The sequence below is a fragment of the Spermophilus citellus genome, assembly GCF_964194105.1.
Source record: "Spermophilus citellus genome assembly, chromosome: 6".
NCBI lineage: Eukaryota > Metazoa > Chordata > Mammalia > Rodentia > Sciuridae > Spermophilus > Spermophilus citellus.
In genome coordinates, this window is record NC_138187.1 from 107958556 (window position 1) to 107983741 (window position 25186).

Sequence of the window (25186 nt, forward strand, 5' to 3'; positions counted from 1 at the left end):
GGCTCAGCGGTAGAGTGCTCGCTGTGGTAGAGGGCTCACCTCGCATGTGCGAGACCCTGGGTTCGATCCTCAGCACCACATAAAAAATAAATGAATAAAGTAAGAGTATTGTGTCCAACTACAACTAAAAAATTAAAAAAAAAAAAAGAAAGACAAAGACCCAATTAAAAAGAAGAAATGACATCAGATGAAAGAGAATTCAGGAGACACAAAAGAACATAAAATAAATAACAAAACAGCTGAAGTTAGGGTTCTCCAGAGAAACTGAATGATTTATTTATTTATTAATTTATGGCTCATGAGATGATCTATCATCTGCAAGTTGGAGGCTCATAAAGCTCATCTGCAAGGTGGAGGGGCTGGGGCTGTAGCTCAGTGGCAGAGCTCTTGCCTTGCACCTGTGAGGCACTGGGTTCGATCCTTAGCACCACATAAAAATAAATACAATAAAGGCATGCTATCCATCTACAACTACAAAAATTAAAAAAAAAAAAAGATTTGATGAAATGGTTCCAATCCAAGACCAATGATGTAAGTTCTGGTCCAACTTTGAAGGCTAAGAATTAGAAACCCTGTTATCAAAGGTCAGGAAAGAACCTCTTTCAAGCAGAGAGCAAATTCATCCTTCTATTCCCCTTTTAGTTCTGTTCAGGCTTCAACAGACCCAACGACATCCTCCCATGTTGGTGAGGGCAATCTTCCTTGCGCAGTCTACTAATTCAAATACTAATCTCTTCCAGAAATACCCTCACAGATAAAACACAGAAATAATGGACTGAGAATTCCCTAGCCCAGTCAACACACTAAAATTAACTATTACATGTCCACCCACCCCTTGTCAACTTGGCACTCATAAAACATCTTCTTAGACCATAACCTCCAAATGAAGACCAGTAACAAGTTCATAATTCTGCTTAACATAATAAACTAACGTAATCTCGCCTTTAAACACCTTTGCTTTCTGAGGTTTCAGTTATCTAGGGTAAACCTCAGCCAGAAAATATTAATGGGAAAATCTAGAAATAACTCATAAATTTCAAATTGCATGTCATTCTGAGCATCATGATGAGAAATCATGCCATCATGCTCGGTCCTGCTTGGATGAGTATCATTCCTTTGTCCAATATATCCAAGTTATATATACCTGTATGTGTGTATACAGTCACATGGCAGCTAGCTTATTAGTTTGACCATCACAGTATTGTGATGCTGTGTATAGGGTTTAGTTCTATGTGTGATTTCAGACATCCAGTAGGGGTTTTGAAATACATCTCCTGAGAATAAGGTGGGACTACTATATCCTGTGTCCAACCAAAAACAAAAGCACTACTCCCAATGTTTACCACATGGAAGAGGAGAAAAAGTCCTTGAATGAAGTTTACTCTTCTCCCGATATCTGGAAACTTAAAATTATCATGAAAAATTAACCAATATTCATAGTATTTGTATTATGCTACATAAGGGAATAAGAAAACAGATATTTTGCTTAACATAAGTATAGATACAATCATATTTATTAAAAAATAATATGCTCATGACAATTACAGTCCTCATTTGGTCATGTAGTTGTACTGCTATTTATAACTGCCTTCTACAACACATTCTGTATTCCCTTTCCTTTCAGCAAGCAATTCAGTCATGTTTCTTTGCTCAGCTGGATAGTCCAAATTTTCATTCCTGAAGGGTCTGGGTCATTAGTAGTACTACCTAGATGCTGGATGGGTGGCTGTAGGTTTCCATTGACCTCGAAGAGTAAACTAAGAATTGTTCCTAACGCTCTTTCTTCCCTCCATTGTTGAGCAGTAGTCCAATTCCCCTGTGATAATCTAGATCAATCAACCCCAACCAACACCATCTCTTCATAGCATATTGATTCAGAGGCACAAGGAGCCCAAAGTGGCCAGGTGGCAGTCTTAACTTCCATTTCAATGGAATTATTGTGTCTCCTGGTGGAAGTATTCCTCCCTTTAGAATACAGACCTCTAGGCCAGCAGAACATAAATCGTGGGAACAGGAAGCAAACATTTTGTAATGGATCTCTAGGTGTAAAAATGAGTGATCCCACTCCCACTTTCAACCCTTGACTCCTGAATCTGTAAATCCTAGCTACTAGAGAATTAGAACCATATTTTAGGCATGGATTGAGTATCTGCATCCTTCTGGAGAACTTTGTCCCAAACCTACAAGGTTTGCCACCCAGCTAGTACTTCAATCAATTTTTTCAAAAGGTCATTTCACTGTGTTAACACAACAGTTGTTTGAGGATGAGGGAGAACATGGTAATGCCAGTGAATTCCGAGAGTGTAAGCCCAAAGCTATGCTTCTTTTGCTGTGATGCTGAGTTCCTTGATCAGAAGTAATGCTGAGTGGAATACTGTGATGATGGATAAGGTATTCAGTAAGTACACAGATGGTAAATTTGGCAGAAGTGTTGCATGCCAGAAAGGCAAATCTGGATCCAGGAAAAAACACTGCCTCTTCCATGATAGAAATATATCAATTGTAATCAATCTGCCACCAGGGAGCTTGATGATCACCCCAAAGAACTACGCCATATTGGGGGTTCAGAGTTGGGTTTTGCTGCTGGCAGATTGGGCACCCATCAGTGGCCAGTCAGGGTGATCTTGGTGAGTGGAAGTCCATGTTGCTGAGTGTATGTGTAAAATGCATAACCTTCATCCCTGCCGCAATGGCTGCTTTGTTCATACACCCTCTGGGCAATGACAAAGTTTGCAAGGGAAAGAAGCTAAGTGGTTTCCGAAGAATGGACCACCCAATTCACTTATTATTAAATCATTCCTCTAATGAGGTCATCTTTTGATGAGCATTCACATGCAACACAAATGTCTCCACATTTTTTGCCCATATAGGAAGATTTATCAGTATACATATCTCCTCTTCCAAAAGTTTTTGTCATTAATTTTCCAATTGTCTTCCTTCCAACTCCCTCAATAACTAGCCAAACCGCTGGCTACAGCTCATAAATCTGTATATAATTGCATGCCTGGCCATTTCTCTTTGTAAGCAAAGAACATAACCAGATGTCTGAAGTTCTGATCACTGAGGTTTCCCTTCACCACTGTCCTTCAGGGTTGTCCGAGAAGGGCTGTAGTACTAGAGCTGTCTACATTCAGGTGGTGATCATATGTCATGGAGAACCTTCTGTAAACTAGGCCCAAGTGTTTCCCTGTCAACTGATCCTAGGCAATTCCCCATGAGGCCATAGATACAGGCTAGAAGAGAAGGCAGGGTAGCGGAGAAGAAGGGGTACAATAGACATTTGGGCCACCACTTTAACTTATTTGTGCTCTTCACAGGCACAATTCCTAACAGGCCCCAATTCTGTATGTACCATTTCCATTAATGTATTGTTGTACATGCCCCATGTAATTGCTTAGAGGATCAGGTAACAGTTCTTGATAGAGAGCTTGGGTTGCATTCTAACTGGTGGCCCAAGGTCATGTTCAGTCTCTACTGAGGTTCAGTAGCAGCCAATATCTGTCTCACAAAAGGACAATAGTTATCTGAAGATGAAGGCAAGGCCTGGCTCCAAAATTCTAGAGACCTGTGTTGTGATTCACCTATATGGACCTGCCAAAAGCTCTAGGTAGATCACCACCTACCACTGTCACATTTGCTGGATCATGTAGCAGCTTGCACAGCAGCCTGGTCCATTGTAGAGCCTTCTCTTATCCTGGGACCCATTCAAAACTATCAGTTTTTCAGGCAAATGGCCTGGAATAACACACCTAAATGAGGAATATGTTGCCTCCCAAATCCAAGGCATTGTGCCTCTTCATTGGTTGCAGAAGGTGTCAGATTCAACAATTTGAAAGGTGAAGGCCCCACACCACTAGATGCCTAGAAATTTCACTGAGGTAGAAGGCCTCTAAATTTTTGTTAGATTCATTTTTCACTTTGATATGTAAATGTCTTACCATTTAAATCTAGAGTGTTTGGTAACCCTTGCTAATCAGCTTAGGTTTGGTACTTCTGCTAATCAGATTAGAAGAACAGCATTATGTCATCGACATAACAGACCAGTGTGATTCTTTTTGTTTTGCAGCGCTCAAGAGTTGATCAGGGCCTCAGGCAGGTGCTCTACCACTAAGCTATATCCCCAGTCCTGGATCAGTGTGATATCTAGCAGAAGGGAAAGGTGATTAAAATCCCTGCAAACTAAACTATGACATGGGGTAAAGTTGATATGCCCCTTAGGTAGGGCAGTGAAGGCATACTGTTGGTCTTGCCTACTGAAAGCAAACTGATGGTCCTTAATAGGGATGGGGAAAAAAGCCTCCACACCCCAGTTCAATGGCTGCATATTATCTAATGAGGGATGTGTTAATTTATTTAAGTAATGAAATGATATTGGGTACAGCAGCTGAAAATGAGTAACCACCTGATCAAGCTTATGACAATTCACTGTCATTATCAGAGGTCTATCTGTTTTCTGCACAGGCCAATCAGGAAACATGTGGTTGTGGTGGGAATCACTACTCAGGTGTCTTTCAAGTCCTCAACTGTGGCACTAATCCTTTCTCCAAGAATGCAATATGCTTTTGATTTATAATTTTCCCAGGCAGAAGCAGTTCTACTGGCTTCTGCCATAATAGTCTTCAATCCACATGTCAGGGTACCAATATAGTTTTTCAAGCTGCCAAGTATTATTTCAATTAGCTGTTCTAGGGGGCACAGGGGGGAACAACCACATCATTGGTTTAGGAATGCACTCTGAACCACACTTGAGAGAAAACACTGCTGATCCCCTGATCCATATAAGCTCCTACTGTAACTGGAGAATCAGTGATGTTTTGGATCTCTTGGGCTCAATGTCAGTTCAGAACTAGAAGTCTCCCAAAAGATAAATTATTTCTCTTTCCCCCAAGGCACAATTACATTATAGTAAGAGCCCACAAGAACCCTTTGGGAAAGGTTAGGAGAAAGACTAATAGTATATTTTTGTTGGTGTACCAGGGTCCTTACCTAAGGGGACCGGGAATCCTCCTTTTAAAAAAAAAAAATTTTTTTTTTTTAGTTGTAGTTGGACACAATACCTTTATTTATTTTTATGTGGTGCTGAGGATCAAACCCAGGGCCTCGAACATGCTAGGCAAGTGCTCTACCATTAAGCCACAACCCCAGCCCCTGGAATCCCTTTTACTCAACCTATTTGTAACTTTGGATATGAAGTATACTGTTTGTAGGAAGCATGTAAGTTGGTTCACATTTTTGTTTTTGTTTTTTAATTCCTTCCAACACTTTTTGCCTTTTGATTATATTTAATCCATTTATATTTACAGTAACTGCAAATAATGAAAAATTCCTCCCGTTATTCTGTATGTCTTATACCTTTTTTCATTTCTTATCTCTTCCGTTTTCGCCTTCTTTTGTATTGTTTTTTTTTTGGTGGCATTCTGTTTTAATTCACTCATTTCCTTTGGTATATGTTTTCTTGATATGTTCTTACTGGGGGATTACATATAAATACTCTAAATTTTATGAAAACATGGTGTTAATACCAACTTAGATTCAATGACATACAACTCTGCTCCTCTCCTATTCAGTTCTGAACCTGGCCTTTTGTTGTCATTGTCAAAAATTATATTTTTATACCATGTACCCTGTAACAAATTTTAATTTTAATGTATCTGTCTTTTTAAATTATATAAAGAAAAAATGGAATTATAAACAAAAAACACATTAATACGAGCTCTTAATAGTTACCTTTACTGGAGGTCTTCATTTCTTTCTATTGATAGAGGAAAAAATGGACCCTTTTTCATGTTTTGATCCACTTATTCCCCACCACCACCCCACCTCTGGATTATCTTATATCGTTTTACTCATTTTTCTACTTCTTATCATTTTCTTATTTGTGACACTGAATATTAAAGGCATATATTGAAATACTTCTAAGTTTTTTGTATCTCAGGCTTTTAAAACATTTTACCCCTATGTATTTGTTCTTTCTCATGACAATGCTACATATTTCAATTATATCAGCTTTATGATGATTTACCAACTGGTGAAGGAAAAACTTCCTCTCTCATGTTACCTTTTCATATACGTCTTAGAAATTCTTGCATTTCTATTCAAATATCAATTAATTATTAATTGATGAATATATCAATTAATATCATTTATACTAAATAGCCTGTCAACTATTGAAATATCTTATTCTATCATGAATTTTAAAATTTGGAGTATATGTTACAGCATTTTTTCCTGTGCATTTGGACCTATAGTACTCTTCTTTCATATGAAACATGTTTTGGTTGTCCAGCCTTGTGTTCCTTGAACTTGCTACCTACTTTACTAGCACATTGCTCATTTTGTTTAGTTGCTCAAACTGTTCAAGTTCTTTCCAGCTTCTTGGCCTTTGCACATTATGTCCCTTTGACTATTAATCTAGCTGATCTGTTTAAATACTCACTAACGCTTTCTCTGACCCTTTCCACATTTAAAGGTGTTCATTCACTGCATCCTATATTTTTCCACTATGGCATATAATATCATTCATCGATACATGTTTATTTAACATGCTGTTCTCACTATAATTAATTTCAGGAAGGCATACTTTACGATCCCTGCTGCATAGCATATCTAACACCTAGCAGAATCTGGTACAAAGGTGCACATGTGCATAAACACACAGTATTCAATAATAAATTGTTATTAGTGCCTTAAACAATTAACAGATAGCTTACTTTAGAAGAAAAACAGAATTACCCAAATTGGCTGAAAAAAAATCAGTAAAAAAGATCAATAGGAATTTTTTGGTCAAAAATAAAATAAGCCTACTTCTGACTTGGGAAGAAAAATGGGTTCTTTATATTTGCTTCTGAACTTTTATCAAAAATGTTTCAATGATGCAATGCTTGTAATAATGTGGACTTTAAAAGCCCTTTCAATTTCCACTAGAATAAGCAATTTATTATACATTATTATTTTTACATGTTATTATTGATCTGTATAATCATTTGTATTATTCTTTATCATCCAAGAGCTACTTTCGAAATTTTTTTTCAAACCAAATATTAATAAAAATACATATAGTGAAGATAACCATTTAGATTCTTCCAAAATTTCTGTTTTTGATCTCTTCCTTCCTTTCCCCCACACTCTACAGGGATAAAACTCCTTCCTATATACAAAGATTATGAGAACAAAAACACAATACACAAAGCATACTAGAAATATTTGATTCTTTTTAATCAGCTATTGATGGTATAATAAAATAAAGTGGCACCTAATTTAAACATTTATAGTTCATTGAAGGATAATCTACAACACAGTATGCTAAGCCTAATTGCCAAAATAACATTTTTTTTATTCAAGAAAGGAGAAATGAAGGCATGATCAAAATTATGGCCAACAATCTGGGTTCATTTAGACACTTGTAGATGCGTTTGTACGTATATTTGTAGGCACGATGTTGAAAAATCAATCCAACTAGACTTAGAAATAATGATATGTTAAAAAAAAAAAAAAAGGAAAGATACATTTCAGTTAATGTCTAAAACTCAAGAAAAATACCCACCAAATATCACAACATATCTTTTAATGACCACTTTTTTTTTAACATTAAGATTGCTGTTTTGGGGGAACATTTTTTCTCTTTGAATATTTAATTAAATGTTCAATGTATTAAATAATTTACAGAGAGAAATAAGTTGTATATTCTGTACAAATTAAAGGACCCATGAATAAGCTCCCTCCCCCTGCCAATAGCTCAACTTTGCAATGATTTCAGCAGAAAATGAACAGTTCACAATTTAAACTGAACTTATAGCATTTATAGCATTGCAAAAGTTTACAGAATCCTATCTCTTCATCCTTTTTTCTAACTGCAAAGATTACAATGACAGAATTGAACGATCAGAATGTAAAAATATTTGTGCAAAACTGCATTAATTGTTCTTACCATGGTAAAACCTAAGAACATACAATGACAATAATGAAGAAAAACTACATTTAAAGTAACTTCTTTAGATTTCAAACAACATGAATTTACTATTACTAAACACTGAAAGAAAACGTGGCACCATGAGCAGCAGGAGCAACAAATGATTCGGCAATTATGCCAGCTCAGGAGAGCCGACACTGGAATATGCCAAAGTCAATCTCCACAATAGCCATTCTTCCTAAAAGACTGGAAACAATGGTAGGGCTTAAAACTCACATCAATGTCTTTATTCTTGAATTTGCAGGTCATAAAGAAATATTTAAGAAAGTTTTCCCCCTCTCTCTCAAGGAGTGTTTCTGGAATCCTTAAAACAGTTGAATCATGGATTCTCTGGATTTACCTACACCAATCCATTTAACTGGCGGGGGAAAAAGAAACACAATAAAAGAATATCATCAATTTATTTGTAATATTAAGTCTTTGTGATTAGGAGATAGGTAGCCTCCTCGCCTTTTCTCAGACACACCATTTAATATTTCCCTATGTGCCTTTCATTGTCTGTCATTTCTGTTGAAGACTGTGTCCATTTCATTTTTTTTTTTTAAAGAGAGAGTGAGAGAGGAGAGAGAGAATTTTTAATATTTATTTTTTAGTTTTTGGCGGACACAACATCTTTGTTTGTATGTGGTGCTGAGGATCGAAACCAGGCCGCACGCTTGCCAGGCGAGTGCGCTACCGCTTGAGCCACATCCCCAGCCCGACTGTGTCCATTTCTAAACAGGATGCACAGTCAAGATCCAACACAGAGCAGTTTGTCTTACCATTCCATTTTAACTGCATATTTACAATTTCTTAATTTCCAATGACTGGGATAGTGAAATATTGGCCCAAAGCAGCAAAAACATAAAAAACTTTTAATCAAGTCCCTGATAACTGCAAAAGATAAGACCTTCCATAAATGTACTAAGTGGATACCTGAAGCGCCACTATAAATTTTACGTATCAGAAAAGGTAGAAATATCTAGGCGAACACAATTCGAATCTGCACAGCCTTAGGCACTGCCTACAGCACCAGTCTAGGGAATTATACTACATGAATTTAGGTTATTTGCAGAATTATTGGTTTCCATAATGTACTTTAAAAAATTTTTTTATTTGTTTTAATTAGTTATACATAACAGTAGAATGCATTTTGACACACTGTACACAAATGGAGCACAACTTCTTTTTCCTCTGGCTGTGTGTGGTGCAGAATCACATCAGTAGTACAATCATACATGTATAGTAAATAGGGTAACAATGTTTGTCTCATTCTACCATCCTTTCCATCCTCACAGCCCCAACCCTCTCCTCACTTCCCTCTGCACAATCCAAAGTTCTTTCATTCTTCCCTCTTCCCTGTCTCCCATAATGTACTTTTAGGATAAAACTTTATGGTATTTTTAAGAGGTCATTGTTAAACTTACTGCTATTCATATTTCAAAAACTGCTGAATATGCTTACTAAATTTGACATCAAGCTAGAAAGAGCTACTAGCAATTTGGAAAACAAAAGTCATATTTAAAATGAACCATAAGTACAAATGAAGCACAATACCAAATTCAAAAGAAGTATATCATAGATTGTATATGGAAGATACCCACTACTTACTTTACTTTCTCACATCTCAAATTTACATCAATGTAAATTAAAAAATGAAATGAAAAAGCAATCTGTTAAAAGACTTCACATAACTTCATTATGCCTAACTACCTGGCCATCTTACATTTATTTCTAATAAAGAAGTTTACTCCATTCTTTATTCTTGTTTTTCACTTCTTTCTAAATGAGATTTCCTCTTTTCTTGTATCTATTATTTCCTAATGTCTATTCAAGATATACCCAACTCTCAAGGGTAGTTTAAAAATTTAAAAAACTATAAATTAAAAAAACTATAAATCATTGTTGGTGATAAGTGAAAATATGGAATAAACTTTAATAATAGAGAGAAATGACAAGAATGAATGTCAGAGGGTAAAATAACAGAATGAGATTAAATGACAATCTGGATCTGTCATCCAGAAAGGGTAAGGTAATCTATTATCTTCCACTTAAAGATGAATATTGTATTTATTCTTAAAAATATATATATCTTCCTGAGCATTTATGCAAATCATGAGCACTCTTCAAAGTAATATAATCTTTTATTTTATTTCAAAGGTAGGCAGGTTAAGATAAAAGTAAAGAAAAGATATTTGTTCATAAAATGTTTCTTTACCTGGAATTTGAAGCTCATCTTCAATAAATCGAACATAATTTTGTGCATTAACAGGTAGTTCTTTAAAAGTCCGTGCATTTGATATGTCTGTATTCCATCCTGGGAGAGTCTTATATTGAACTTCAACTTTATTTAAGACTTCTTGGTTTGCTAAAAATAAAGGAGTATATTTGTCCATGATACACAGTACCTATTGTCAAACAACTTTTTGACAAGACATTCCACAGACATTTATCAAAATCCTTGAAGTCTCAGATGTGTTTCTGAATTTAAAATTTTTGATGTTTTATAAAGGTAATGTAACAGTACACAGACCATCAGGGGTAGTATTCTATAATCAAACATTTCTGCAGCAACATATGAATACTCACTATATGTGGACAGAGTTCAAATCAGGTTTTGCTTCAAATGAGTTTTGGTACCAAACTTCCATTTAGAGCATTCTGAAATTCTATTCTCTCAATTGTAAATTATGAATCAATATAATAACAGCAACCTTAAAGAAAAAGGCTTGCATATCTGAAATCTTCTGAGAAATCCTGTTGTTCTGATTGAAATTTTCTTCATTATTCCATGTAACCATTTTCTCTATATCCCATACTAGAAACAACATGCAACATGAGTAATGACAGCAGTTTCTTTGACTAAAAACTGGCTAGTGGGTGCCATGGCACACCATCCAGATTTCCTTCTTGAGGACTGAACCCTATAGGCCTGATGACCACCCACAGCTCAGAGTTTCCCTGCTCCGCTGAAGGGAACTGTTCCCCTGGGAAAGGTCATATACAGTGACTTGTCATTGATGTGGGAATACAAAGAACCTTGTCCTTTCTTAAATTTGGTCCAATTTTGAAGGGTAATTTTAGCTTCAGAGTTCCCCAAGAGATCAGCTGAGGACTTCTTTTGTTGTTGTTGTTGTTACTTATTTGTCTAAAAATTTTTTTTTTTTTTAGAGAGAGAGTGGAGAGAGAGAGAGAGAGAGAGAGAGAGAGAATTTTTAATATTTATTTTTTAGTTCTCGGCGGACATAACATCTTTGTTGGTATGTGGTGCTGAGGATCGAACCCGGGCCGCACGCATGCGAGGCGAGCGCGCTACCGCTTGAGCCACATCCCCAGCCCTGTCTAAAAATTTTTACAATTTATTTTATTTTATTTTATTTTATTTTATTTTTTACCAAGTGGTAATTGTGACTGAAAGAAAAAAATGTGCAGACGGGCCTCAATCAGAGAACTTCTGTGTTTCCTCTAAGCTTTACACATCAACTTTTCATAACTTCACCAACATAAAATCAGAGACTATTCCCTATACTTCTCTTGGATTTACTGAGTCACAAAACAGTGAAGTGCTAACTGTGTATCAGTGACTAGACTAGGTAGTGAAAATTCCAAATGTTAAAAAATGTCTATTACAGAGAATGCTTGACATATACACAAAAATAATACAGAATGCTTTTAATACATCTCCATGTGCTACAATTACCAGCCACCCACATCCAGCTGCCATACCCACATGCCAGCACCGCCTTCTCTGACTCCCATGATATTTTCAATCAGAATCATCTTTAATAGATAATGTTCACCAAAATATAAGAAGTCCTTTTAATAACCACCACATTATCACTTCCCCCAAATCAAAATCCTTAAAACAAACAAGAGTGAGGAATCATATTTGAATTAAAGATGGCTCTTTCAAGAAATTGATAGCCTAGTGGAACAGATGGATAAGAAAATCAGTGATGATACCACAGTAGAGAATCATATGCCCAGGTATGTTATCTGAATTATTCATTCTATGGAGATGAATTATTCTATGGCAGGAGAGAAAGGGACAAAGAGCAAGAAAGGAGAAGTACAAGGAGAAAGAGAATATATGAAGACAGTAGAAAAGAAAGGGAGGAAGGGAGGAAGAAAAAGAAGAAAAAAGAGAAAATGAATGAAGAGAAAAGGGAAAAAATAGCAACTTAAATAGCAGGAAGCATTCTTCTCTTTTGTCAATGAGCATGACTAACGAAATTTCCACGAGAGAGAACCTGCATTGCTTAACATGATAATCTCTAGTTCCATCCATTTTCTTGCGAATGACAGGATTTCATTTTCCTTTATAGGTGAATAACACTCCATTGTGTATGTATGAATATAAATACACACACACACACACACACACACACACACACACACACTAACCCTGTGTCAAATTAAGAGCTGACAAAGATTTTCTCCCATTCTGCAAGCTGTCTCTTCACTTTGTTGTTTGTTATGCAGAAGCTTTTCAATTTGCTGTAATCCCATCTGTCATTTTGTAATTTTTTACTTTTGGAGTCCTACCCAGAAAAATCATTGCCTGTACCAACATTTTAGGGTATTTCCCCTGTTTTCCTCTAGTAGTTTCAGAGTTTCAGGTATTATGTTAAGGTTTTTTTTTTTTTTATTTATCTTGACTTTTGTACAGACTGAGACAGGCTCCAGTTTCAATATTCTACATGTGGACATACAGTCTTGCCAGCACAATGTGTATATTTTCGTTAATGTGTATATTTTGGGTATCTCTGATGAGAATCAATTGACAGCATGTTATGGTTTAAGATATGAGGTATTCCCCCAAAGCTTATGTTAGACAATGCAATAAAGTTTAGAGGTGAAATGATTTGGTTATGAGACAGCCTTAACCTATATAAGTCATTAATCCACTTAAATGGCCTAACTGGCTGGTAACTGTGGGCAGGTATGGGTATGGCTGGAGCAGGCAGGTCATTGGGAGCATGACTCACAGCAGTGAAAAAGGTGACTAAAACACTAGATGTATTTATTTCTAGGTTCTTTTTTCTGTTTCACTGGTTTGCGTCTGTTTTAATGGTAATACCATGTTGGTTTTATTACTATTACTCTGTAGTATGTATTAAAATCATCCCCAGCTTTGTTCTCTTGTCTTCAAGGCTTCTATGTGAATTTCAGAATTTTTTTCTAGTTCTGTGAAAAATGTCATAGGTATTCTGATAGAGATTGCAATGAATCTGTAGTATGGACATTTTAAATAATATTGAGTCTTCCAGACCATGAACAAGCATTTTCACCTTTCAGTTTCTTTAATTTCTTTCCCCGACATTTTGTTTTTCACTTCCTTAATTAAGTCTATTCCTAGGTATTTTATTTATGTATTTATTTGTATGGCTATTGTGCATAGGATTATTTTCATTTATTTCTTTTTCAGCAAATTATTTGGATCTTTTCTCCACCTCTTTCCCATTCTACCTCTCTATCTGTCTACCTAAAGGCTTGTCAATTTTATCTATCTTTTCAAAGAAATTCACTTTGTTGTTAGATACTATAATTTGTTATTTCTGCTCTGATCTTAGTATTGCTTTTGCTGTATCCTCCAAGTCTTGGTATGTTGTATTTCCATTTTTGTTTGTTTCAAGGAATTTTTAAATTTTTCTGACTTCCTCATGGAGCAACTATTCATTCAAAAGACTGTAGTTCAGTCTCTCCTTATTGATTTCTAGTTTCATTCTACTGTGATAAGATACAGAATATGACTTGTTTTTGAATTTGTTGAGATTTGTTGGTACCTCTATTCAGTCATTTTGTTTGCCCTCCAAATATATCTCAGCTGATGACTTTTTATGGCCTAATATATGGTCTATTCTAGGGGAAGTTCATGTGCTAATGAAAAAAATATGAGTATCTTGCAGCTATTGAATGGAATGTTCTATAAGTCTTTTATGTCCATTTAACCTATAGGGTAGTCTAACTCTGATGTTTATTGATTTTTTTTTACCCCTGGATGATCTATCCATTAGTGAGAGTAGAGTACTGAAATCCCCAACTATTATGATACTGGAGCTAGCCTTTCTCCCACTTTAGGTCTAATAGTATTTGTTTTATGAAATGAGTGCATTCAAATTTATAATCATTTTATGTTCTTGAATTGAAACCTGATCATTATATAGTGACTTTCTCTGTCTCTTCTTAGTATTACTGTCTTAGGTCTATTTTGTCAGTACAGTATAGCTATTCCTGCTTGTTTTTGGATTCTATTTGTTTGGAATATCAGTTTTACATTCTTTCACTCTGTGTCCTTACTGGCAATTTGAGTTTCTTGTAGGCAACATGTTGGTTGAGTCTTGATTTTTAATCCATTCAACCCATTCAACCATATGTATCTTTTAACTAGAACATTAAGACCACTTATATTCAGAGTTTATTAATGAACGTATGAACTTTTGCTGGTCATTTTGACTTTCTCAGTTCTTTTGAATATTCTTTTCATTCCTTCTCTCTGATCCGCTCCATGTCACAACACCCATTGCCCACTGTGTAGCACTTTCAGCAGGTTTATGTGGAAGTCACTCCACCAGGTCAGGTCTAGTTTGTGAGGCGACCACCTGATGAACCAGTGCCCTACAATGTATGTGGGGTTCTAGAGATGGGGATACGAAGGGTTTTTGAAATCTCAGAGCAGTCCAAATTCAGGCAATAGTTCCCTTCAAAGCCAGACTACCATGCAGATTTCAGATTTCCTATCTATTTGGGCTGTAACCCTGCAGGGGTCAAGAAACTTTCCAATAGCCAGAACTGCTAGTTTCTGCACTGAGTATGCTGGGACTCTCTTTGACCTTTACCCCTATAGAGGGGAGATTCACACATTCCCTAGCTGTGGAGCCTGGGCAGTAGGTGATGGGATGTTTTGTTTCTCTTGATATCCTGCTGTGTTAGGTCTCTGAATTTTAAAAGGTTTCCATTTTTCTAATAGTGTCTTCCATAGTTACTCATCTCCATATGCAGTTACACGCCTGCTACTTTGGTTCTTCTTTGTGAGGAAGGAGCACGTGAGTGCTTGGTACCTCTATTCAGTCATTTTGCTTGCCCTCCAAATATATCTCAGCTGATGACTTTTTATGCAACTTAACTGCAATTCAACTCCTCCCTCTGTCTAATCCTGCTTCTCTCACAGATGTTCTCAGAGCACTTTCGAACCAGTGTGCAAATCTTTAAAGCAGAGTCTGTTTCCTAGGAAACTCAATCTAAGACAATTGGAACTCAATCTAACACAGCTGGTGCTAGTAGTCTGAGAAAAAGGCTCTAAAATGGGAACTTAGAGCTGGATCATGGCCAGCTGTCTGGCAGTGACAACCATTAGTGATGGCAGGTAGAGTATGGTAGGCACCTTCCGTCATGTTGTAGTAGTACATTTGCTAAAATAAAGCTTTCATGGGAAATGAACTAATGCCATCCAAGTAGAAAGTAAAGCAATGACAATAACTGAGGCATTAATAAATAAGCACAATGGAAATGGATGGCTCCTGATGAATGCCTTTCATGAACTGGAATTGTTTAAAACAAACTGAAAGTCAAGAAGGCATTCCTGGTATCATTTAGAAAATCTTATCTCCTATAGCACAGAGCAGAAAAAGAGAGGGTCAGGCTCCCAACTCACACAAATAAAACTCCAGGGAATGTTGTATTCACAAATCTAGCAAGTCTGCTATGGAAAAGACTGAGACCTATTTGGTAAAAGTGAGATTCAAAGATTTTGAATGGGATATAAGGGTTGATGGAGTTGAAATCCTCAGGAACTACAGAATGTCCCACTATTTCGTACTAAAAGGCTAAGGCCTCCTCTTGTTCGAAGATGATGCAGAGGCCTATGCCTTGCAAAGCATATGCATGCCTCTGTTCTATCTTTACTTTGCCTCCTCGTCAGTCCATAATAGCCAGGGCCAACTCCCCACAGAACTGGGCCAAGAAAATACTTGGGAGGAAAGGGGACTATACTCTAAAAGTTCTGCAGTTTTAAGCCAATATTTACCAATAGGAACTAAGAGAGTATTTTATGGAACTACATTCTAAGGATGAGTGTGCCAGATCAAGGGAAGAAGCAAGTAGAACATAAAGTTGAATTAAGAGATTACATTGGTATGGAGTACTCTTACATGATGCATGACACAAAAATGATGAAAACATACTACTGGGAATATCCTGGAAAGTTTAGATAAAGTGATGAACTAGACCAAGTAGATATGTCAGAATTGTTGTAGTAGATGGTAGAAGAATGAATAAGAGACTCTGTGAGGCTTCAATTTCTAGCTATGATTGAAATATACAGTTCCAGACTAGCTCTCAAAATATATGACAACTCCTAGTGGAACAATAAACAGAAACTATAGTGCCTGAGATAAAGGAAACTCACAAGCAAGTCCTGAAATCACTCAATTCTTTCCCTTGGGACAATTTCCTAACCACTGTTTAGAATATTGGAGTCACCAGAAAATGGAAGCTCCACTGACCTGAGGAGGTAGATATCAGATATCAGGAAAGCAGAAGCAACTGGAATCAGCAGGGTGAGGCATCAAAGAGGGAGCTACAGAGGAAGGGACCCCCTCAAAGTCCATGAGAGAGAATCCCTTAACAGTGTGACCACTGTTGACAGTAGCAACTATAAAGTTTAGGGCAAGTCAAAGATTCTATAGATCAAGTAATACCAGTAGAGAGGAAGGAACAGGGTACAATGGAGCTCCAGTACTGCTGGATTTTGACAAAAATTCATTATTACATCTTATGAATTTCCTGACATCTGGCTGAGACACCAGAAAGGCTGTTCTTAAGAATAAAAACCAGGGATTCGCACGGCCTGCCCCGCGACTACAGAAGGCGGGACGCCGCAGAGAAGCGATTAATTAGCAAGCAGGGAGGAAAGTGGCTGCCATTTGGTGGAACCTCGCCGGCCAAGCCTGCACTGACCCCCGGGCTGAGTACGGGATTTCAGACGGGGAAGGAAGCGATACAGTCCCGTCCCCCACAACGGAAACTCCTCCAAGGCAATCAGCGGCCACCATCTTGGAGAGCTGAAGTATCCACCGCCACTCTCCGACAGACTGCAACAATAAGACAGGTCTGTGTCTCCTAGGCTCTCCTAGGCTTTCCGGGGGAGGGAGTATCAGAGTGAGCCCACATAAAGACTAGGGGAAAACTAGAGACACCTGACCTTCAACTCCCCCTCCCATCAGCAGCCAAAATGAAACCTGTCTAGCCAGCGCTGGGGGAGGGGCAAGCAGAAAAAAACAAATGATAGAGTGCCAGGGATCTCAATAGGCAATTGTGTGACCCCGGGGATCCGGGCTGACGGATTCGCCCGGCCTGCCCCACAGCTACAGAAGGCGGGACACCGCAGAGAAGCGATTAATTAGCAAGCAGGGAGGAAAGTGGCTGCCATTCGGTGGAACCCCGCCAGCCAAGCCCGCACTGACCCCCGGGCTGAGTACGGGATTTCAGAGGGGGAAGGAAGCAGTACAGTTCTATCCCCCACAACGGGAACAAAACAATAGAGTGCCGGGGTCCCCAATAGACACCCTCCACACCCAACAAACGGCAGGTCCAGAGTACAGTTTGAACTGGTGAGAGCCATCACTCAGGGGAAATCTGGTCTAGCAGGAGAAACCAAGACTAGCAGGAGAAACTAGGGGACTAGAGGCCAGGCCCTCACGACTGGGCGGCTGGAAACCGCAGGCCCGCCGGCGACAGTTCACCCACTGCCCGCGTAACTGGGCGGTAGGAGAACGCCCGCCCGCCGGCTACCGACCGCAGGACGGGGTGCCTAGAGATTGCCCGCCCACCGGCGACAGCCGGCCCACTGCCCGCGCGACTGGGTGGCTGAAGTCCACTTCCCCGCCGGCGACCGATCACCAGCCCACTGCCTGAGATACTGGGCGGCTGGAGACTGCCCGCCTGCCTCAACGGGGAGCTGAAACCAAACAGAGACAGTCCAGTCACACAGCCCCATTAGGACACCCCAGCAAGGAGCCTGGGGCCCGTCATAGCAGAGTAGTGACGTCACTGGAGCTCGGCCGTCGGAATTCCTTCCCAGCAGAATCCACGTTAGCAGGCACAGTTAAACAACACAAAGAAGAAACAACAGAGTAATACAGAACCAAAACAAATCTATAGAAGAGAGCAGAAACACGGCAATCAAATAGAGCTGGAAAGTAACGTGGACAACATGAGAAAACAAGGGAAAAAAGGAGTACAAACAATACAGGACAATTTAATTCTACAGGAGGACATAGAAACATCAGAAGCAGGGATAGTGAATGAACTCAAGGCCTACCTAACTCGAATGGAAAGGAATATTAGGGAAGACATGAGACAGCAACTCCAAGCAATAAAAGTATATTTTGAAAACGAATTAAACAAACAAATTCAAATGGCAAAGAACGAGTTCTACCAGGAGATAGAGATCTTAAAAAAATCAAACAATAATCCTAGAATTGCAGGAAAATATAAACCAAATTAAAAACTCAAACGAGAATATTACAAACAGACTTGATCAAGTAGAAGTCAGAACATCAGATAATGAAGACAAGGTTTATCAACTTGAAAAGAATATAGTCAACACAGAAAAGATGCTTAAATCCCATGAGCAATCTATTCAAGAGATACGGGATGTCATAAAAAAACCAAATTTGAGGGTCATCGGGATAGAAGAAGGCACAGAGACTCAAACCAAAGGAATGGACAGCATATTAAATGAAATAATTCTAGAAAACGTCCCAGAGATGAAAGATGAAATGGATTGCCAAATCCTGGAAGCCTACAGGACCCCAAACATTCAAAACCATAATAGACCAACTCCAAGACATATAATTATGAAGACAGCCAACGTACAGAACAAGGAGAGAATATTAAAAGCTGCGAGAGAAAAGAGGCAGATTACATTCAGGGGTAAACCAATTAGGTTAACAACTGATTTCTCATCACAGACTTTGAAAGCGAGAAGATCCTGGAACAATGTATTTCAAACGCTGAAAAATAATGGATTCCAACCAAGAATACTGTATCCAGCAAAATTAAGCTTCAGATTTGACAATGAAATTAAAATCTTTCATGATAAACAAAAGCTAAAAGAATTCGCAGCAAGAAAACCAGCACTGCAAAGCATTTTGAGCAAAATACTACAAGAGGAGGAATTGAAAAATAGTGCCCAAAACTAACAGCAGGAGGTGTCTCAATAAAGGGGGGAGGAAAATAACCAAAAAGTAAAACCAGCCAAACTAAAATAAATAAATAAAGAAGCATGACTGGAAGTACAAATCATATCTCAATTGTAACCTTAAATGTTAATGGCCTAAACTCACCAATCAAGAGACATAGGCTAGTAACCTGGATCAAAAAAACAAATCCAACAATATGCTGCCTTCAAGAGACTCATATGATAGGAAAAGACATACACAGGCTGAAGGTAAAAGGTTGGGAAAAATCATACCACTCACATGGCCCTCGGAAGCAAGCAGGAGTGGCCATACTCATATCGAATAAAATCAACTTTAAACCTAAGTTAATCAAGAAGGATAAAGAAGGACACTATATCCTGTTAAAAGGAACCATCCACCAACAAGACATAACAATTATCAATTTGTATGCACCAAACAATGGAGCTGCAACGTATATAAAACAAACTCTCCTCAAGTTCAAGAGTCAAATAGACCACAACACAATAATTATGGGTGACTTCAACACACCGCTCTCGCCATTAGACAGATCCTCTAGACAAAAACTGAATAAAGAAACTATAGAACTCAACAGCAAAATCAATAACCTAGACTTAACCGACATATATAGAATATATCAACCATCATCAAGTGGATACACGTTCTTCTCAGCAGCACATGGATCCTACTCAAAGATAGACCATATATTATGCCATAAGGCAATGCTTAGTAAGTATAAAGGCGTGGAGATAATACCATGCACCATATCTGATCACAATGGAATGAAATTGGAAATCAATGATAAAAGAAGGAAGGGAAAATCCTACATCACATGGAAAATGAACAATATGTTACTGAATGATCAATGGGTTACAGAAGACATAAAGGAGGAGATGAAAAAATTCTTAGAGACAAATGATAATACAGACACAACATACCGGAATCTATGGGACACAATGAAAGCAATTTTAAGAGGAAAATTCTCAATAAAATTCTGGCGAATCGAATACAAAAACATATCAAAAAACTTGTGCACCATGATCAAGTAGGATTCATCCCTGGGATGCAAGGCTGGTTCAATATACGGAAATCAATAAATGCTATTCACCACATCAACAGACTTAAAGACAAGAACCATATGATCATCTCGATAGATGCAGAAAAAGCATTTGACAAAGCACAGCATCCCTTTATGTTCAAAACACTAGAAAAACTAGGGATAACAGGAACTTACCTCAACATTGTAAAAGCTATATATGCTAAACCTCAGGCTAGCATCATCCTAAACGGAGAAAAACTGAAGGCATTTCCTCTAAAATCTGGAACAAGACAGGGATGCCCTCTATCACCACTTCTATTCAATTTAGTTCTCGAAGTACTAGCCAGAGCAATTAGACAAAAGAAATTAAAGGCATAAAAATAGGAAAAGAAGAAATTAAATTATCGCTATTTGCGGATGACATGATAATATACCTGTAACAGACCCAAAAGGGTCTACAAAGAAGCTGCTAGAGTTAATAAATGAATTCAGCAAAGTAGCAGGATATAAAATCAACACGCATAAATCAAAGGCATTCCTGTATATCAGCAACAAAACCTCTGAAATGGAAATAAGGAAAACCACTCCATTCACAATATCCTCAAAGAAAATAAGATACTTGGGAATCAACCTAACAAAAGAGGTGAAAGATCTATACAATGAAAACTACAGAACCCTAAAGAAAGAGATAGAAGAAGATCTCAGAAGATGGAAAAATGTACCCTGTTCATGGATAGGCAGAACTAACATCATCAAAATGGCGATATTACCCAAAGTTCTCTACAGGTTTAATGCGATGCCAATCAAAATCCCAACGGCATTTCTTGTTGAAATAGATAAAGCAATCATGAAATTCATATGGAAAGACAAAAGACCCAGAATAGCAAAAGCAATTCTAAGCAGGAAGAGTGAATCTGGAGGTATAGCGATACCAGAGTTCAAACTGTACTACAAAGCAATAGTAACAAAAACAGCGTGGTACTGGTACCAAAACAGGCAGGTGGACCAATGGTACAGAATAGAGGACACAGAGACTAATCCACAAAGTTACAACTATCTTATATTTGATAAAGGAGCTAAAAACATGCAATGGAGGAAGGATAGCATCTTCAACAAATGGTGCTGGGAAAACTGGAAATCCATATGCAACAAAATGAAACTGAATCCCCTCCTCTTGCCATCCACAAAAGTTAACTCAAAATGGATCAAGGAGCTTGATATCAAATCAGAGATTCTGCGTCTGATAGAAGAAAAAGTTGGCTCCGATCTACATATTGTGGGGTTAGGCTCCAAATTCCTTAATAGGACGCCCATAGCCCAAGAGTTAATAACAAGAATCAACAAATGGGACTTACTTAAACTAAAAAGTTTTTTCTCAGCAAGAGAAACAATAAAAGAGGTAGAGAGCCTACATCATGGGAACAAATTTTTACCCCTCACACCTCAGATAGAGCCCTAATATCCAGAATGTACAAAGAACTCAAAAAATTAAACAATAAGATAACAAACAACCCAATCAACAAATGGGCCAAGGACCTGAACAGACACTTCTCAGAGGAGGACATACAATCAATCAACAAGTACATGAAAAAATGCTCACCATCTCTAGCAATCAGAGAAATGCAAATCAAAACCACCCTAAGATACCATCTCACTCCAGTAAGATTGGCAGCCATTATGAAGTCAAACAACAATAAGTGTTGGCGGGGATGTGAGGAAAAGGGTACACTTGTACACTGCTGGTGGGACTGCATAATGGTGAGGCCAATTTGGAAAGCAGTATGGAGATTCCTGGGAAAGCTGGGAATGGATCCACCATTCGACCCAGCTATCGCCCTTCTCGGACTATTCCCTGAGGACCTTAAAAGAGCGCACTATAGGGATACGGCCACATCAATGATTATAGCGGCACAATTCACAATAGCTAGACTGTGGAACCAACCTAGATGCCTTTCAATAGATGAATGGATAAAAAAAAATGTGGCATCTATACACAATGGAGTATTATGCAGCACTAAGAAATGACAAAATCATAGAATTTGCAGGGAAATGGATGGCATTAGAGCAGATTATGCTAAGTGAAGCTAGCCAAGCCCTAAAAAACAAATGCCAAATGTCTTCTTTGATATAAAGAGAGCAACTAAGAACAGAACAGGAAGGAAGAGCATGAGGAAAAGACTAATAGTAAACAAAGACGAATGGGGGGAGAGAAAGGGAGAGAGAAGGGAAAGCATATGGAAATGGTAGGAGACCTTCAATGATACACAAAATTATAAGAGGTTGTGAGGGGCAAGGGGGAGGGGGGAAAAAGGGGAGAGAATTGAACAACAGCAGAGGAGGTAGAGAGGGAAGATGGGAGGGGAGGGGAGGGGAGGGGGGATAGTAGGGGATAGGAAAGGTAGCAGAATACAACAGTCACTAATATGCCATTATGTAATAATGTGAGTATGTAACAGTTGTGATTCTGCAATCTGTATTTGGGGTAAAAATGGGAGTTCAAAACCCAATTGAGTCTAATGTATGAAAGATGATATATCATGAGCTCTGTAATGTTTTGAACAATCAATAAAAAAAAATAAAAAATAAATATTAAAAAATAAATATTTTTTTTTTAAAAAAAAGAATAAAAACCATACCCTTGAGTAAAACCCACTATAAACACCCCCACACTTAAGCCTAAAACCAACCAAACTCTGCCAAGATCCACAGTGGAGACAGAATTTGAAGAATGACTCATGCCAGGCGAGAGAGGTTTGGGGAACATCCTGGATTTCTTATCCTGGACTAATAAAGCATAAAACCAGGCTATACAAGTTCAAGATGATCAGTCATCAATTCATTGTCCCCTAAAACAAGAATCTATACTATTTAGAGGAATGTGACAATCTAAATCTCTGATCTACAATTAAGGAAAAGAACAGTCAAGGGAAAACAAACTCAAAACAGTCCAGATGTTAGACCAACAGGGAAAAAAAAGTAGCTAATATAAATTATAACAATTCAGTTATTATATATGAACAGATGAGAAAAGTAGAGAAGAGAATGTATAGAACACCAAACAGAAATTATAAAAATGAAAACTCATTGGACGAGTTTAAAAGCATATTACAGAAGGGAAGAAGAAAAAGTGAACTTGAAGACAGATCAGTATAAGCTATCTAATCTGAAGAACAAAGAGAAATAAGAACAATGAACCCCAAGGGTTGGGGGATGTTACGTCTAATATACACATAACTCAAGTCCCAAAAGGGACTTGAGACCAGAAACCCCACCAGAGGACAAAATAATACAAAAGTGTCTAAAAGGAATCTTTTTTTACAGTGAAAGAATTGCTCTGGTAAAAAGAACGACAATATTATTACAAAGCTCAGTGATGACTGTCCTCTAATCCCTAGGGCTGATGGAAGGGGAGGCTATTATATGACTGAGACATCTGACAGCAGTAGCATGACAGGATCCCCCAAAATTAAAAGTCAGTTAGTAGTACCCACCCTTCAGAAAAAAGTGGGCTTAATTATCTTTATGAATAGCATTCAGAGATAAGGAGTTAGAAGACAGACTGGTAGTCAAAAAGGGTCATAGTCTATAAATGACACTTTAATTTCAAAATGAAGAATGGATTATTGAGGAACTGAAGGCAGTGCTCTAATAAACAAAAAAATAATAACAGCTTGACTAAACTGAACATGAACCAGTTTTCACATCTGGCTATCGATGTCTGAAAGGCTAAGTTTCCAGAAGGCCTGCATGACTCTGAAAAACAGGTAAGTATACCTAGTAACGATAACCCACCATTCATTGAGGAAAGGGGAACACTCAGTCATTTTGAGGACTATTAAACACAAGGTTCAAGTTGACACTGACCCCTATTATATGCCTTCATGGGGTGGGATTATAAATGGAATCTTGGCCCAAGTCCAGCTCATCACAAGTTCACTGGGTCCACAGATTCACCCACTGATCATTTCTCCAGTCACCAAATATAAAATTGGAACAAACATTTGGTAGGTGCCAGTACCCCATATTGATTTCTTGGTCTATTATAATGGAAAAAAAAAAAAAGTCTTCAAAAAATGCACTACACCACGTAAGCCACATAGACCAGTAGATGTGTTAGCTGTCAGTGATGACTATAAATCTAGAATTAATAGCAGAGGAGGAAAATATTCAATAGCAACTGCTCACCATACATTTTCTCAAGCTTTAACTGATTTATTTGTCCATTTACTATGAGTGAAGTCCTAGGGAACACTAAGAGATGCCAAGTACCATTCAGGTGCCAAACATTCTTACCACATTGTGTGACATCAGCCCTATCTCCTCTTGATAATTAATTACCCCTTCTAGTGACTCCTTTCATTACTTGATTTTTGGAATATGAAATCCAGTCAGATAAAGATTAAAGCTTATTGATACTGACTTTTTACTTTCCTACTGTGATGGCCCAGTAGGGGATAATTTATACTACTAATCTTTCTCTTGTACATTTCCTTAGGAAAGACACCCAACAAAAACCTACAGAAACTCTTCCCAAATAGTGGTGAACTTACCTTGCAGTGTTAAGTAAATCCAATCAGCACAAGAGTGAACTGTATTGTGATGTGGTATACAGAATATTGCCTTTCAGACAGATAATGCCCTGCTGCTAGAAGGGAGTACTGTGTGCCAATGATTTATAGCCCAGTCCCTCACCCAGGGACTGCCCTTAGACAAAGAGAGCTACTTCACCCATTGAACAGCCCTCAATGGCTGGCTGCTAAGAGGTACAAAGTTCTTTCAAGTACAACTTGAAGGGCCCCCCTAGCTCTACAGCTCCTCTTAAGATCAGCCACACTACATTTAATTACTCTTTTTGTCCCCTTCACAGATGATACTGCTGAAATATTCTCCAATACACTTCTTGAATGCAAATTTGACCAAGAACCTGAGTGTTCTGGAGGAATCTGACCCAACTCAGCTAACTCAGTTTTAAAAAGAACTTGTAAAATTGACAAGCTT

At 37.9% G+C, this 25186-nt stretch overlaps 1 protein-coding gene across 1 annotated transcript in view; it reads right to left on the reverse strand.

The window, feature by feature from the left end:
* Positions 1–7224: 7224 nt before the first annotated feature.
* Positions 7225–25186, reverse strand: part of ADSS2 (adenylosuccinate synthase 2) — a 44084-nt gene continuing 26122 nt past the window's right edge. Inside the window, exons 12-13 of the mRNA XM_081298077.1 lie at positions 10167–10316; positions 7225–8327 (exon numbers count right to left, since the gene is read on the reverse strand). Of these exons, the coding sequence (XP_081154203.1) occupies positions 8275–8327; positions 10167–10316 (203 nt within the window). The 3' untranslated portion in view covers positions 7225–8274. The remainder of the gene's footprint in view (positions 8328–10166; positions 10317–25186) is intronic.